Below are 16,885 nucleotides of genomic sequence, written 5' to 3'. Positions count from 1 at the left end.
CCACAGAATCGCCTGTCTGACCTCCTAACTATAGAGTCCCCTATCACTGCTGCCATCCTCTTCCTTTCCCTGCCCTTCTGAGCCACAAGGCCAGACTCTGTGCCAGAGGCGTGGCCACTGTTGTTTCCCCCAGGAAGGTTTTTCCCCCTCCCCCAACAGTACTCAAACAGGAGTACTTATTGTTATGTGTGACAGACACTGGGGTACTCTCTAGCATTTGCCTCTTGCCCTTCCCTCTCCAGACTGTTACCCACTTATCTGTCTCCCCAGGCCCCAGAGTAACTACCTGTCTATAGCTCCTCTCTATCACCTCCTCACTTTCCCTGACCAGACGAAGGTCATCGAGCTGCATCTCCAGTTCCCTAACACCGTCCATAAGGAGCTGCAGCTCCTGGATTCTTGTTATTTCCCTTCTTGATCAAATCTCTAACATTTGCTACACTCCAGTCCTGTGGGACCTCACTTGTTGTGATCAAGGACACATAGAACCTTGTCAAAACCCCAGTAATCTTGCTTCACCGTTGTATATGCCTTCAGGCCCTGGAGTCTTATCCATCTTATTGCTTTTCAGACATTCTGGCACAATCGCCTCCTTAATTTCAACACATCTCTGCACATTAGCATGCCCCACTCTGTTTTCATTGCCATTCAATTCCTTCAGCTTGGTAAATACTGACACAACGTACTCATTCAGTACCTCAGCCACTTGGTCTGACTTCAACCACATCATTCCTCCTTTAATCTTGAGTTGACCTTTCCATTCTCTGGTTATCCTCGTCTTATTAATACAAATCAAAAAGCCTTGGGATTATCTTTGGTCCCACATTACAAGGACAGTTTGTGGCCCCTTTTGGCCTTTCCTATCACCTGCTTTAGCATTTCCCTGCTATCTTTATATTCCAAAGGTACCTAGTCTGACTTTAGCTTCATAAACCTTCCATATCCTTTTGACTAAATTTAGGATCTCTCCGATTGTCTAAAGATCCCTTACTTAACATCCTTCTCACTCCTCACCAGAACATGCTGATCCTGAACTCAGAGTTGCTGGTCTCTAAACAACTCCCACATGTCAGATGTGGACTTGTCTGACAGTAGCTGCTCCCAATCAATGCCCCTTGGCTTCTGTCTTACTCTGTCCTGACCTGTCCTCCTGCAATTTAGTACCTTCATACAGGATCTTCTTTTATTTTTACTTGTAACTAAGAAAAAAAAGGTTGTGACCACTGTTCCCAAAATGTTCACTGACTCTTAGCTGTCACCTGGCCTTGCTCATTTCCAAAAACTAATTTCCATCTGTTCTCACCTCTGGTTGGACTCTGTACATAATGTTTCAAAGACTCCTCGGATTCACTGAAGAAATCTTGTGCATCTAAGAATTAAACAAGTCCCAGTCAATTCTAGGGAAGATAAAGTCCCCCCACTGATTATTGTGGGGCCAATACAAACATCCCAACAGTGTAACTGCAGATTGCCTCTGAAAATGAACCTTCCAGTTTGCTGTGACATTCCCCGTGGGGTAACCTCTGAATCTTTTAACCCCCCACTCACATGTAAAACAATCAAACCCAGGAATGTTGAGCTGCCAGCCCTGTCTGTCCAACAACATAAAAACTCCTGGTGAAGATATTGGTTCCCCTCCTGTTCAGATGCAAATGATCCTTTTTGTCCCGGTCTCCCACCTGCCTGGAAGGTGCCCATTGATCCATAAATCTGAAGACCTCCCTCCTGCTCAGTTCCTCAGCAACATCTTAAACTGCACGAAATATCGATTTCTCACCACACTAGCACATGGTCACAATTCCGAGATTACAATCCTGGAAGTCCTGCTTTTTTCACCGAAAATTCCCCAAAATCACTTTGTAGGACCTAATTCCTGCTCGTTTGATCCCTTCCGTGTAGCTCGAGGAAACCTCCCCAAAACATATTGTCTCCCCTCCTCCTTGGACCCGTCTCCCCTTCATTTCGAGAGTCCAATGATCCTTGTACCTAAAGCCCCCACCCACCTCACACCAGCTCCTCAGCCACTTCTTTACCTGGGCTTCAGAAGGCGCCAGAAACGAGGTCTATATATCTGGTTATGTATCCTGTTCCTGTATGTGACCGGTCTTTCATTTCCCTGGCGACCCAGAGGAACAATTGTTCTACTGAATCAACCCTCTCATCACTAGAAGTGACTGCACCCTCGCCCACCAACTGCTGTGTGTGAGGGCGCTCGCACTGGTCATGGGGCCGGGAGGGACAGACCGAGGTCCTCGGGGATTTGTAGAATGGAAAAGCACTTCCTATAATTTAAAGCAGTAGAATCGACAAATTCCCAGAAATCCTCCAGTATGTACGTGGTGTGTGAGGGAGTTTTGTTTTCGCTGGAGCACTTTGTGTCGGATAAATCGTTGGAAATTGGCGGTTGTGGTAAAGTGAAGGCGGAGCTGGACGATGAGAGGCCGCTGTCGGCTCTGTCCGTCACTCTGACTCTGTCTCCTCCCCTCCCCGCCTCTGTCTCTCTGCGCGTTTCTCGGGCAGGTCGGGGCGCTGTGTATAAAAGGAGACAGCAGCAGGCAGTTTGTCAGTTAGCAGCGATCTGAGTGAAGCAGCACCATGTCTGGCAGAGGGAAAGGACTGGGCAAAGGCGGAGCCAAGCGGCACCGTAAAGTGCTCCGTGATAACATCCAGGGCATCACCAAACCGGCCATCCGCCGTCTGGCTCGCCGTGGCGGCGTCAAGCGGATCTCGGGTCTGATCTACGAGGAGGCCCGCGGGGTGCTGAAGGTTTTCCTGGAGAATGTGATCCGGGATGCGGTCACCTACACTGAACACACCAAGCGCAAGACGGTCACTGCCATGGATGTGGTGTACGCTCTGAAACGCCAGGGCCGCACTCTCTATGGCTTCGGCGGCTGAAAAACTCCCACTTCCTCCCGAGCTCAAAACAAAGGCTCTTCTAAGAGCCACCCACCGCCTCACAGACGGAGCCGTATCCACACACTTTTGATTATTTTTTATCGATATATTCAACTGAGTTACATTTGCAACAGATTAATCGGTTCCGCTTGAAATCTACCTGCAAACCTGCCATTCCAGTCCGTGATTACAATAAAATCTGAATGCATTGTTGATCCTTTTATCCGTCTCGGACAGAAATAAGTTCACTCATTTAGAGATACGAATCCGTAATTATGCATTTAAGTCTTAACTGAGGGAATTAGATATTAAATTTATTAAATGACCTGGCTGCTCTGAAATTGGCGGGCGATTTGAAATTAATCCCGCGCTAATCACACTGCATTCTGATCGGATGAAGTTCGACCGCCAGTTAACAATTTCCCATTTGGCCCTTCTTTGTTATTCGCTGTCAACCTGCATGAAATGAATCAACCAGTCGCAGCAACTAGATCCTTTAATAGACACTTGATGTACAGCCAATCAGAGGCGACGGGACGGCCCTTCTCAAATAATCATAATCATGTCCCTGAACCCGTTTTGTCTATCTTGTTCCTGTATTTCAGCCTGTGTTCTCGGTTCTGAAGGAGAATGGCCCGGACCAAGCAGACAGCGCGTAAATCGACCGGAGGGAAAACTCCTCGTAAACAGTTGGCGACCAAAGCGGCGCGGAAGAGCGCTCCAGCCACCGGCGGAGTGAAGAAGCCTCATCGCTACCGGCCCGGCACCGTGGCTCTGCGGGAGATCCGGCGCTACCAGAAATCCACCGAGCTGCTCATCCGCAAACTTCCCTTCCAGCGCCTGGTGCGGGAGATCGCTCAGGACTTCAAAACCGATCTGCGCTTCCAGAGCCGGCCGTCATGGCCCTGCAGGAGGCTAGCGAGGCTTACCTGGTCGGGCTGTTTGAGGACACTAACCTGTGCGCCATCCACGCCAAGCGAGTCACCATCATGCCCAAGGACATCCAGTTGGCCCGCCGCATCCGCGGGGAGCGCGCCTAAACCCGGCCTCCACAACAAACCCAAGAAAAGGCTCTTTTAAGAGCCACTACCACAGCAAAGGAAAGGGCTGTCGCTTGCTGATCATAGTATTATTGTAGTGGCGATCTGCCCTCCTGATGGGGTTGTTCGGTTTTACACTGACTGACCGCGATCATCAGCTGTTCTGTGCCGACAGGTTAATTCAGCGAGGGACAGGAGATGAACGCGCTTCCTCCCCGTCAGGGTCTCACCTGGCCCTTCACTTCTCCCACAAACCAGCCATGTACCGCTGCTGCGGCTGTTACCGTTTTGTTTGCTTTGGACATGCCCGGCTGTCCTTGCAGAGGGAGAATGCGGTCGCGGTGGGTACAGAGGGGCATTTCCTGGAGCGGTGACCCCAGGCAGTTGTGCATATTTTGATTTCACTCTCTTGTACATATTTAATGTTGGTGCTTTGTGTGAATAAACTTGTAGTTTTGTGGCTGATAACTGAATGAAGGTCAGTCGGCAATGCCACCGGGTAGTTTATCATATATCCTCCCCCTGCAGTCCATCCCCAGAGACGGATCCGTCTCTCAAGTCTCTCATATAGGTTTTCAGCAGTTCCCAATCAACTCAGCAGAATCGGGCTTTGGGGTGTGAGGCACGGAATCTCCGCTGGTGTCAGTGTCTCAGTCACTCTCCCGGCATGGGAGAAGGAACTGGGCCTGCAACTACATCACGTGTCTCTCAATCTCTCTCTCTCTCTCTCTCTCTCTCTCTCTCACTCACACACACAGCCCGAGTGAAACTCAGTGTTTCACTTCAAATCTGGGGCGTCACGGCCGCACCGAATGTCAGCAAGGTACCGGGAATATCGGGTTTTATGGGAGAGGTTCCCCCGGAAAACTCAGTCGGACCCGGCACGGGAATCACAATATTCATGATCATCTCTTTTCTGAGCTGTGGGTGGCTCTGAGAAGAGCCGTTGGGTTCAAACACTTACAAATGGTGTCTTCTCAATTCACTTTTTGACTGCCGTCTTCTTGGGCTTCGGCGCCGCCTTCTTAGCCGCTGTTTCCTTGACTGCTGCTTTCTTAGCCGCCGGTTTCCTCGCTGCCGCTTTCTTAGCCTCTGGATTCTTGGCGCCAGACTTCTTGCTGGGAGATTTCTTGATGGCAGATTTCTTTGCCGATGGCTTGTTCGCTTTCTTCACCGCTTTCACGGCACTTTTTCCTTGACCGGATTTAAAGAATCCCGAAAGACCCGCGCCCTTGGTCTGAACCAAGGAGCCTCTTTCCACTCTCTTCCTGATGCACATCCTGATCTGGGCGCGACGTTTCCCCACATCGACACCGCTGCTAGCCAGAACCTTCATGATGGCCACAGCGGACATACCTTTCCTATCGCGACAATCCGCCACAATCTTATCGATTTGTTCGCCCAGCTTGGGACCGGCTGGTTTGCTCCGGCCGGCCGCCTTCTTCTTGGGAGTCTTCTTTGCGGCGGCGTGTGCGGCTGGAGGAGCCGTTTCGGCGGGTGCTGTCTCGGTCATGTCGGCGACTCTGAAAAATGCTTCTCGCAATCAGACTGAATGAGAAGTGAAGCGAAAGGCGGCGGCACAGAGCAATTTAAAGGCAGCGAGCGGACGGGGCGGAGACATCCTGCTGTCAGCTCCCAGAGACTTCATTTTTCTGTGTTTCTCTCTCCTCAAAAACTCTCCGATTCCAATTAAAATCGGACATTCCGGAGACTCGGACTGGCCCTTGTCTGTCACTGAGGCCGCAAAGTTCGCTGGAAATAAAGTTTATTCAAGATTAAAGGCAGCTCTTTCGATTTTAACCCGTTTCTTTATTGCGCTGCCCGCGATCTCTCTCCCAATCGGTGACCTGTTCTCTGCTTTTGGACTGAAATACTAAAAGTAACAAGAACTTTGCGGTTTATTGCAGCTTCGGGACTGAGCGGGAGAGTGAGGCGATTCTGTAAGAGAATGTTTTTTTCATTCTGTTTATGAGACGCTGGGAAATCCTACGATATGTTCGGACCCACAAACACAGCGACACCGGTCTAAGCCGCCCGTCCCTTAAACACACTCTCTCTGACACAATGCACACACAGTGCTCCCAGCAAAACACACAGAAAATCTGGTGAACGCAGCAGGCCAGGCAGCATCCATAGGAAGAGGTACAGTCGACGTTTCGGGCCGGGACCCTTCGTCAGGACTCTGGTGCTAAATGCGAACTGACTTGCTGGGTTCCTCCAGCATTTTGGCCATCAAAATAAAACGACAATTTTCATGTCATATAACACTGATAAATCTGATTCTGGTCCCAAGGAATAAAGGACAAATGACATTGTCTGGCCAAACTCTCTGTGTAACTAAGAACCTCGGGTCCGGGAAACATCCTTGGAAATCCTTTCTACACTCTCCCCAGTTTAACCACGTTTCCTATAACGGTGACAACAGCTGTACACAAATCGGCAAGTGAGGCCTCCAGTCACTTACACAACTGTAACATAATGTCACAACTGATATACTCTATCCCCTGACGAATGAAGACCAGCATGTTACGTTCTTCATCACCCTGTCTACCAGTGATATCTCTTTCAATGAACCGTGTGTGCACTTTACCCCTAAATCTCTCCAGTCCATTCCACTCCCTAATGACCGATCGTTCACAGTGTAAGTTGATTTAGGCCAGTTAGAAGAGTGGGCTGAAAGAACGCAGATGGAGTTTAATGCTCATAAATGTGAGGTGATATATTTTGGTTGGACTAATCAAAATAGGACATACATGGTAAATAGTAGAGCATTGAAGAATGCAGTAGAACAGAGGGATCGAGGAATAATGGTGCATAGTTCCCTGAAGGTGGAATCTGATATTGATAGGGTGGTGAAGAAAGCTTTTGGTATGCTGGCCTTTATAAATCAGAGCATTGAGTATAGGAGTTGGTATATAATGTTGTAATTGTACAAGGCATTGGTAAGGCCAAATTTAGAGTATTGTGTACAGTTCTGGTCACCGAATTATAGGAAAGATGTCAAAAAAATTGAGAGAGTACAGAGAAGATTTACTAGAATGTTACCTGGGTTTCATCTCCTAAGTTATGGAGAAAGGTTGAAAAAGTTGGGTCTTTATTCTTTAGAGCGTAGAAGGTTGAGGGGTGACTTGATAGAGGTATTTAAAATTATGAGGAGGATAGATAGAGTTGATGTGGATAGGCTTTTTCCATTGAGAGTGGGGGAGATTCAAACAAGAGGACATGAGTTGAGAGTTAAAGGGCAGAAGTTTAGGGGTAACATGAGGGGGGACTTCTTTATTCAGAGAGTGGTAGCTGTGTGGAGCAGGCTTCTAGCAGAAGTGGTTGAGGCAGGTTCGATGTTGTCATTTAAAGTTAAATTCAATAGCTATATGGACAGGAAAGGAATGAGGGTTATGGGCTGAGTGCAGGTCAGTGGGACAAGGTGTGAGTAAGAGTTTGGCACAGACTAGAAGGGCCAAGATGGCCTGTTTCTGTGCTGTAATTGTTATATGGTTATAAGTTTTACACTGGTTTGACTTTCCAATATGCACCGCCTCACACTTATCTGTATTGAAATACATTTGCCACACTGTGGCCCTCTTCCCGAAATGATCACGGTCCCCCTGTAATCTGCGACAATCTTCTTCGCTATCAAGAACATTTGCTGATCGTATGTAAATCAAATACACTCTGGCCCCTGCGGCTCACCGCTAATCACCAGCCCCCATTCTGTGAAACAACCTTCAAGCACAACTCCCTGCTTCCTACCACCAAGACAACTTTGAATCCAGCTGACTCGCTCACCCTGGATACAATGGGGCCTAACCTTCCAGACCAGGATACCATGTGAGACTTTTTCCAAAGTCCATATAATATCATATCTATCTTTTTACCCTCCTGCATCTTCAAAAACTCAAAGATTCTCCAACCACAACTCCCTGTGCACAAAGCCCTTATGACACCTAATTCACTATTCAAATACTGGTACATCGTGACTCAGAATCCTCTCCAGTAGCTTCCCCACTACTGATGTCAGGCTGACCTGCATGCAGTTCCTGGCTTCTCCTTGCAAATAATGGAACATTCACCTCTTTCCATTCTCCAGGACTTTCATCAGTCGTCTGAGGATTTTCACCTCAACCTCCCATGAAGTAATTGCTCAGGTCCGGACAATTTATCCCCCATCTAATGCATTGTATGGCCCTCCATTCTCTGCACATCCTCGTACCTATCTGGGAGACTCTTGGATGCCTGTATTGTTCATCAGGCAAGGTGGTGCTGGTGATACACGGAGACATCGTGAGGGCAGCTCACAAAACATGTAGATACACTTCTTCTGAACTACTATCACTGCAAACTGCAGCCTGTAATTTTCATTTAAAGACATGTACTTATAAACCATTTGAAAAAACGAGCAATTTTATGAGCTCTTTGTTGTCTCTGCAAACTCGACTCTTAGAAATGCAGGTATGGCATCTTGAAGTTCGAAGTTCAAATTCCAAAGTAAATGTTTTATCAAAATACTGTACATATATGTCACCATGTACAAACCTGACATTTGTTTTCCTGTGGGCATAGTCAGTCAATCCAAGAAAGATAACAGAATCAATGAAAGACTGCACCCAACGAGATGGACAATCAACCAATGTGCAAAGACAACAAACTGTGCAAATACCAAAGGAAAAAATCAGAAATAATAATAATAACTTAAAAAGGAATAAACATCAAGAACATGAGATGAAAAGTCAGTGAAAGCAATTCCATAGATAGTGGGAACAGTTCAATGTTGGGACAAGTAAAGTTGAGTGAAGTTATCCCAACATATTCACATGCCTTTTGTACACTGGCCATGATCAGTGAATGTGGTTAGTATCTGAATCAAAATCAAGTTTATTAATATGAATATATGTCATGAACTTTGTTGGCTTGCTACAGCAGTACACTGCAATTTATTAAAAAAAACAGTTAAAATAAGAACTATACATTAAACTAGACAGTGTAAACAGAGGATCAGGGAGGGGTGTGAGCACGAAGATGAGAATGGGAAACATGATACCTGATCCATTCTTGCCTCCCTTTTACTCTTTTCATGTCTGAAAAATAAAACTTTTAGTATCTTCTTTTATATCATTGCCCAGCTTACTTTCACAATTCACCTGTTCTCTCCACATTGCTATTGTAGTTGTCTTCTGTTGTTTTCTTAAGTTTCCTAATCGATTAATTTCTGTGATACTGTATGCCCTCTCATGTTCTTTTATGCTGCCTTTGTCTTCTGTTGTTAGTGATGTTTGCCTCATCCTCCCTTTCAAATACTGTTTCTGCTGAGGGATGAACTGATTCTGCATCTGTCAAATTACTCCTGGAAACTCAAGCTTTTCATACAAAGGTAATCTGGTTAATACTGGGGGAGTCAAAATACCCGACTGCTGTAAGCCCATTCCCATTACCCCTCTGTGTGATTGACCAGCACGTCTGGTCCATAATATATCACCCTATCGGGAAGCTGGCAGTATAATCCCATCAAAATCATCATACATCATTTTATTTAAAACCTCTACTTACAAGACCTCATCAAAACCCTCACTTATTACTGCAGTGTTGGTCTCCTTAATCAAAGATGCAACACCCCCCACACCTGAGTCTGAGAGAAGTGAAATGTCTTTGAAGCATGATAACTGTGTCCTTGTTGACAACTTCCATGTTCAATATGTACACCAGCATCTGCGTGGCAAAACAGTGACCCTCAGGTAGACTTTAAATGTTTCCCCTTCACCTTCAATAATTATCCTGTAGTTTTACACTCCCCTACTTTCACACACAGACTGGTCACTCAGTGATTTTATAAACCTCTGAGCGGTAACAGCTTCTTACCATCGAGGGAGAGAAAGAGAGTCCCAGCCTATCCAAGCTTATGCTGATAATTCAAGGCCTCCAGTGTCAGTAATATCCTCATTAAACTTCCCTCCACACTTTCCAGCTTCGTGACATCCTTGCTGCGAGCTTTGCAGAATTAAGAGAAGCTGACTGAAGGGAGCACCAACCCGACAGGATTCTCCTAATTCCCCTCCTTGCTGACTGGGATTCTCTTTTACTGGAGGCTTGGAACATGCCGCCCAGAAGTGTCCTGGATCATCACAACAGAGGCCTGAACCTGTTTTCCTGCGCCGCTCTCGTTCCTCCTGAGACAGGCGCATGCGCTCCACTTACGTAGGCTCTTTTGTGTCCGTGGGCTGGGTGCCGGTTGGGAAGGGAGCGGAGAGGGGCAGGAAAGGCAGGGATCAGGAAGTTTGAAATATTTTTTCCCTGTGCCTCTCAGTCACCCGGTCGTCAACTCGAATAGCCAGATTAGTCAGGTGATCCAGGCCATCCTGCTCGTCCCAGTCGACGATCTCATGCCGGAACCCTGCGTTCAGTCCACGCTGGAAGGCAGCAATGAGAGATCTCACATTCCAGCCTGCCTCTACTGCAAGGGTTTGGAATTTAACTGCATAGGCTCTCACCGTTCCTCTGCCTTGGCACGGGTCCAGAAGTCGCTGGGCTGCCTCCTGACCCCGTATTGGAAAATCAAAAACCCTCGTTAACTCTGCCACAAAACGTCGAAACGACTAGGCTCCCGTGAAGCATTGAACAGACTGAGTGGAGGTTCATCAGGAAGATTGACATTGTACGCCAGTTTTCGCGCATCGTCATTTAAATGACCAGGCTGTGCTTCGAATGTCAGCTGCATTGGGTAATAAAATTCCTGCAGCCATCAGGATTACCGGAATATCTGCCCGGTGGAATACTCGGCTCCTGTACGGCTGCGAGCGTCTGTGGGGGTCTGAATGCGTGAGTCAGCTCTGGTCCGGGCGCGGGAGGTAAACATTCGTAGCAGAGATTGTCGGACCAGCAGAAAAGGAGGACCTGCGAGATGCTGGGAGTGGGACTTAGGCAGCCTGAGGTTGCTGAGTTGCGTTGGCGAGAAGGTTAATGGACGCCAGCTGATGCTGGCTGTTCACAGTAACCTCGTGGACGGCGGCCGTGAGTGCGGAAATATCAGAAACCTGATTCCAGTTGCCTGTGGTGAGCTGTTGAACAGTTGCGGCGAGGGATGATACCTGTTCCTCCAAGTGAGACTGGGCTTGTCGGCACGACATTATTTGCCTCATTGCCTCCGTAACTTCATTAAGAACAAATTCCGTTGCCTGTAGCTTGTCTCCTACCCGAATAATGAATTTCAAGGCCAAGGTCAGCTGCTGTCTCTATGCTGGGTCCATCTTAGTGTGGTCGAGACTTGCTGTTACCGGGTTTGGTTATGGCCCAAGTGCAGAGTGAGAGACAATGAAGCGGGTCGATAGTTCACAGACTTTAATGCGAACAGTGTAAAAGGGGAAAGAAAACAAAAAAAGCTAAGCCAAACAGAGCCACTAAGGCACACTCTCAGATGGAAAAACGAAGCTGCGGCTGAAAAGAACAACTAAAATAGAAAAGAATACCACTAGTCTTCAGAGTTGAGTCTACACTCCAATTTCACAGGCAAGGCCGAATGCAAAGAGGCAGCAAAGCGTTGCTGTGCTGTGTCCAAGTTTCGACAAGCACTACGATGTCAAGTATGACGTGTAATACTATCACTATGAAATAATAATTAGCTGACATGTGCATATTCACAAGCGCAATTGCCATATCTAATGCGCTGCCGAATCCGTGGATGTGACAATATGCTTCTCAACCTGTCTTTTGCAAATCGAATTTCCCTCTTCACGATAGCTCTCATATTTTCATATGCTCTATGGTTAACATAACTACTATTTTTTCTGTATTCCTTACTTAACTACCTTTTCATCAATAATATATATCTTCATTCATCCATTTAGTTGATCAATTTTTATATTGTTTCTTCCAAACTTGGGAATTAACATTTTCCGCACTGTGTGATTTACCTCTTTAAATCGACCACATTGTTACTCAATTGACTGACCGTCAAGCAGTTCTTTTCAGTTTACCTTTTGAAGTCTTTGCCGCATCCAGACAAATATTGCCTTTCTGAAATTCAATTCAATGACGTTTGTTTTTACTCATATACTCCCCCAAAATGCTGTAAGGCTAGCAATGTTATGATCATTTGTTCCTAAAGTCTCAACAACTTCCGTCCTGAAAATTCTATCCTGTTTGTTACAGGTGATCAGATCTAGACAGGCCTCCCCTCATGTTGGTGTATTAAAATACTGAGTCAAAAACAATATGGTGCATTTTGGTAGTAGAAGTTGAAACAGTAACACAACGCTGAATGAAGCATAACTGCTGCAGAGAAATGTAAATCATAGGGTGCAAGATCATTAGATGGTGGATTCTGGGACCAATAGTCCATTATTCTGTTCTAGTCAGTGTGATAAATGTTGACCCTAAGCCCCATTGTACATGCTTTCAGGGTGACTTTCTAATTATTCCTGTGTCTTTGCAACTTTTTTCCCTTAAGCGGGATGGGAGACAGAGCTTATTGGTGCCTTGGGATAAATTAGGTTAAATCAGTTATATGCCTCAGCTCCATGAGAAGTTTTGGTTTGGTCACATAGCAGCTGTATGTAGGGGTAAATGTGGTGTGGTAGAAATTGGTGAGGAATACAGTTACAGTAAGTGTGCAGAAGGCATTAGGCCAGGGATGACAAGCCCATTTTAGGTCACGGGCAGGATTGCGCAAAATGAGACTTCATGCGGGCCGGATCAGTTGTGCACGCGCGAACGCACACGCGCGCGCGCTCCCACAGCTTTCACTGACTTCGGTTTGTACAAACAGCTCTCATGTGTCTCAGTCTCTGCTACAACTACAAAGTGCTTCACTTTACGAATGCTGTTTCTTATGAAGAAGATTGCTCAGCAAAAATTATTTTGATGATTGTTATTAAGTTACAGTCGTAGGCTACAAGAAAGTTGTGATGAGAGAGAGAAAAAACGATTCAATATTGGCTAAGATTGTTTTGGGAGCCACACCCTTTCCATTGATAAACCATTTAAAATCGAAGATTAGCAAACACAAATGTAGACCTAACAAAACAAATTGTAACTGTAGGCTACACAACTACACCTAATTTTTAATAGCCTGCCTATAAAATTCATTTCAGGCAATCAGACTCAGACAATGAACACAGTTAGCCGCTAATTTTTAAAATAATAGAAGTCAGAAAATGAATGAATCACAATATTATGACACTCAATATTTCATAAGTGTTCTTCTATATCCACCAAAAATGCAAGATCATGAAGCCAATCTGAGTTATCCAACTCTGCCACAGGCTTCCCTTTCTCGTTCATGAGTAGTCCAATTTCTGCATGTAATTAAAAAAGGTTTGATCACAACCCCTCTGCTCAACCAGCGGACTTCAGTGTCATAGGGTAGGCCGTGTCCAATATTACTTTCGGACAAAAGAGTGTCAAATTGCCGATGGTTGAGTCCCTTGGCTGTAATAGAAACCATAGGAAACGACAGCACAGAAACAGGCCCTTTGGCCCTTCTTGGCTGTGCCAAACCATTTTCTGCCTAGTCCCACTGACCTGCACACGAACCATATCCCTCCATACACCTCCCATCCATGTATCTGTCCAATTTATTCTTAAATGTTAAAAAAGAACCCGCATTTACCACCTCGTCTGGTGCTCATTCCATACTCCCACCACTCTCTGTGTGAAGAAGCCCCCCCTAATGTTCCCTTTAAACTTTTCTCCCCTCACCCTTAACCTATGTCATCTGGTTTTTTTCTCCCCTTGCCTCAGTAGAAAAAGCCTGCTTGCATTCACTCTATCTATACCCATCATAATTTTATATAGCTCGGTCAAATCTCCCCTCATTCTTCTATGCTCCAGGGAATAAAGTCCTAACCTATTCAACCTTTCTCTGTAACTGAGTTTTTCAAGTCCTGGCAACCTCCTTGTAAACCTTCTCTGCACTCTTTCAACCTTATTTATATCCTTCCTGTAATTTGGTGACCAAAACTGAACACAATACTCCAGATTCGGCCTCACCAATGCCTTATACAACCTCATCATAACATTCCAGCTCTTATACTTGTTACGTACCCCGTAATTGGGTTGCCAAACCAGCAGAAATGGATCACTCAGTTGGAGTCTGGATTACTAGAACTAAGAAAGTTTTATTAAAGAAACAAGCAACACAGTAATCGAAAGGATAATAAATGCCACAGTTCAGCAATGATAAACACACATGTGCACAGAATTAAGATAACAGCATCAATCAAGCTCTATCGTTGTCTAGGGATAAATGACCAATTTCAAAGTGACACAAAGTTCAGTTCAATTTAGTAGTTCAGTTCGCAGTAATCGTTGCCATGGCGATGGACAACGTGGGGGGAGAGAGAGAGGGAGAACGGGAACGACTGTTCATTCAGACACGGCTTCCACTCACAGACCGGCGATATGGCTCACAAGCAGCTTTCGGGCAGGTCCTTGGTGATGTCACCTGAGGTCACCGACTGTGACCCCTCCTCCAGATGCGGTCGATCCTCTGCAGTAAACCCGGCACCCAAGCGAGGGTGGACACACACCGGGTTCCCGCTGATCGTACCTTTCCACCCTGTGCGTTTAAGGTTCGGTACTTCCCACCGACTCGTGAGAGGCGCACCGCTTCCAGGGTCTCGTTACCTCGGGTGTCGTGTGTCCTGCCTTAGCGAACCTGTCCCTTTTTATCCCCCTGCTGGGGCATCGCCTGTCCACCACTTCAAACAGTTCAGGGTTCAAAGGGGGAGCCGCTCCAGACAGCTCTCTCTCCCGTCCCTTCATTACACATCTCCAGATGCTGTTTCATTGTGTTCCTTATCTCTCTCTTGAGGACAGGTGGCAGACCAGCTGCTGATCACACAGGACAGCTAACATCTGATCTATGTGTATTCTCGTCACATACTAAATACTTTGATTAATAAAGGCCAATGTACCAAAAGCTCTCTTTACGACCCTATCTACCTGTGACGCCACTTTTAGGGAATTTTGTATCTGTATTCCCAGATCCCTCTGTTCTACTGCACTCCTCAGTGCCTTGCCATTAACCCTGTATGTTCTACCTTGGTTTGTCCTTCCAACGTGCAATACCTCACACTTGTCTGTATTAAACTCCATCTGCCATTTTTCAGCCCATTTTTCAAGCTGGTCCAAGTCCCTCTGCAGGCTCTGAAAACCTTCCTCACTGTCTACTACACCTCCACTCTTCGTATCATCAGCAAATTTACTGATCCAATTTACCACATTATCATCCAGATCATTGATATAGATGACAAATAACAATGGACGCAGCACTGATCCCTGTGGCACACCACTAGTCACAGGCCTCCACTCAGAGAAACAATTCTCTACTACCACTCTTTGGCTTCTTCCATTGAGTCAATGTCTAATCCAATTTACCACCTCTCTATGTATACCTAGCGACTGAATTTTCCTAACTAACCTCCCATGCGGGACCTTGTCAAAGGCCTTACTGAAGTCCATGTAGACAATATCTACTGCCTTCCCTTCATCCACTTTCCTGGTAACCTCCTTGAAAAACTCCAACAGATTGGTCAAACATGACCTACCACGCACAAAGCCATGTTGACTCTCCCTAATAAGTCCCTGTCTATCCAAATGCTTGTAGATTCTGTCTCTTGGTACTCCCTCCAATAACTTACCTACTACCGATGTTAAACTTACCGGTCTATAATTTCCCGGATTACTTTTCGATCCTTTTTTAAACAACGGAACAACATGAGCCACTCTCCAATCCTCCGGCACCTCACCTGTAGACAGCGACATTTTAAATATCTCTGCCAGGGATCCCGCAATTTCAACACTAGTCTCCTTCAAGGTCCGAGGGAACACCCTGTCAGATCCCAGGGATTTATCCACTTTAATTTTCCTCAAGACAGCAAGCACCTCCTCCTTCTCAATCTGTACAGTTTCCATGGTCTCACTACTTGATTCCCTTAATTCCATAGACTTCATGCCAGTTTCCTTAGTAAATACAGACACAAAAAACCTATTTAAGATCTCCCCTATTTCCTTTGGTTCCGCACATAGCCTACCACACTGATCTTCAAGAGGACCAATTTCATCCCTTACAATCCTTTTGCTCTTAATATACTTGTAATAGCTCTTTGGATTATCCTTCACTTTGACTGCCAAGGCAACCTCATGTCTTCTTTTAGCCCTCCTGATTTCTTTCTTAAGTATTTTCTTGCACTTCTTATACTGCTCAAGCACCTGATTTACCCCCTGTTTCCTATACATTTCATACAACGCCCTCTTCTTCTTTATCAGAGTTGCAATATCCCTTGAGAACCAAGGTTCCTTATTCCTATTCAATTTGCCTTTAATCCTGACAGGAACATACAAACTCTGCACTCTCAAAATTTCCCCTTTGAAGGCTTCCCACATGTTTGCCAGAGAAGAACCTGTCCCAATCTACGCTTTTTAGATCGTTTCTCATTTCTTCAAATTTGGCCTTCTTCCAGTTCAGAACCTCAACCCTAGGACCAGATCTATCCTTGTCCATGATCAAATTGAAACTAATGGTGTTATGATCACTGGAACCAAAGTGCTCCCCTACACAGACTTCTGTCACTTGTCCTAATCGTTTCCTAACAGGAGATCCAATATTGCATTCCCTCTAGTTGGTCCCTCTATATATTGATTTAGAAAACTTTCCTGAACACATCTTACAAACTCTAAGCCATCTAGACCCCTAACAGTATGGGAGTCCCAATCAATGTATGGAAAATTAAAATCCCCTACCACCACAACTTTATGTTTCCTGCAGTTGCCTGCTATCTCTCTGCAGATTTGCTCTTCCAAGTCTCGTTGACTATTGGGTGGTCTGTAATGCAACCCACTAATGTGGCCATACCTTTCCTGTTTCTCAGCTCCACCCATAAGGACTCAGTAGACAAGCCCTCTCATCTGTCCTGCCTGAGCACTGCTGTAATATTTTCCCTAACAAGCAATGCTAC

The 16,885-nt window shown here is 45.9% G+C and overlaps 1 protein-coding gene and 1 pseudogene across 1 annotated transcript; both read left to right on the top strand.

The window, feature by feature from the left end:
* Positions 1-2,595: 2,595 nt before the first annotated feature.
* On the top strand, positions 2,596-2,914 carry LOC140188833 (histone H4-like). The gene has a single exon (XM_072245486.1). The coding sequence runs from the start codon at positions 2,596-2,598 to the stop codon at positions 2,896-2,898; it is 303 nt and encodes a 100-aa protein (XP_072101587.1). The 3' UTR covers positions 2,899-2,914.
* A 614-nt stretch (positions 2,915-3,528) lies between these two features.
* On the top strand, positions 3,529-3,938 carry LOC140189227 (histone H3-like; annotated as a pseudogene).
* Positions 3,939-16,885: the final 12,947 nt, after the last annotated feature.

Source organism: Mobula birostris, chromosome 28 (assembly GCF_030028105.1).
Source record: "Mobula birostris isolate sMobBir1 chromosome 28, sMobBir1.hap1, whole genome shotgun sequence".
Taxonomy (NCBI): domain Eukaryota; kingdom Metazoa; phylum Chordata; class Chondrichthyes; order Myliobatiformes; family Myliobatidae; genus Mobula; species Mobula birostris.
Note: the sequence above shows the minus strand (reverse complement) of the source record. Positions and strands in the feature narration are given on the sequence as shown.

Bases quoted from the DNA above. Each gene is read 5' to 3' on its own strand.
- LOC140188833 (XM_072245486.1), top strand. From the start codon at position 2,596: ATGTCTGGCAGAGGGAAAGGACTGGGCAAAGGCGGAGCCAAGCGGCAC.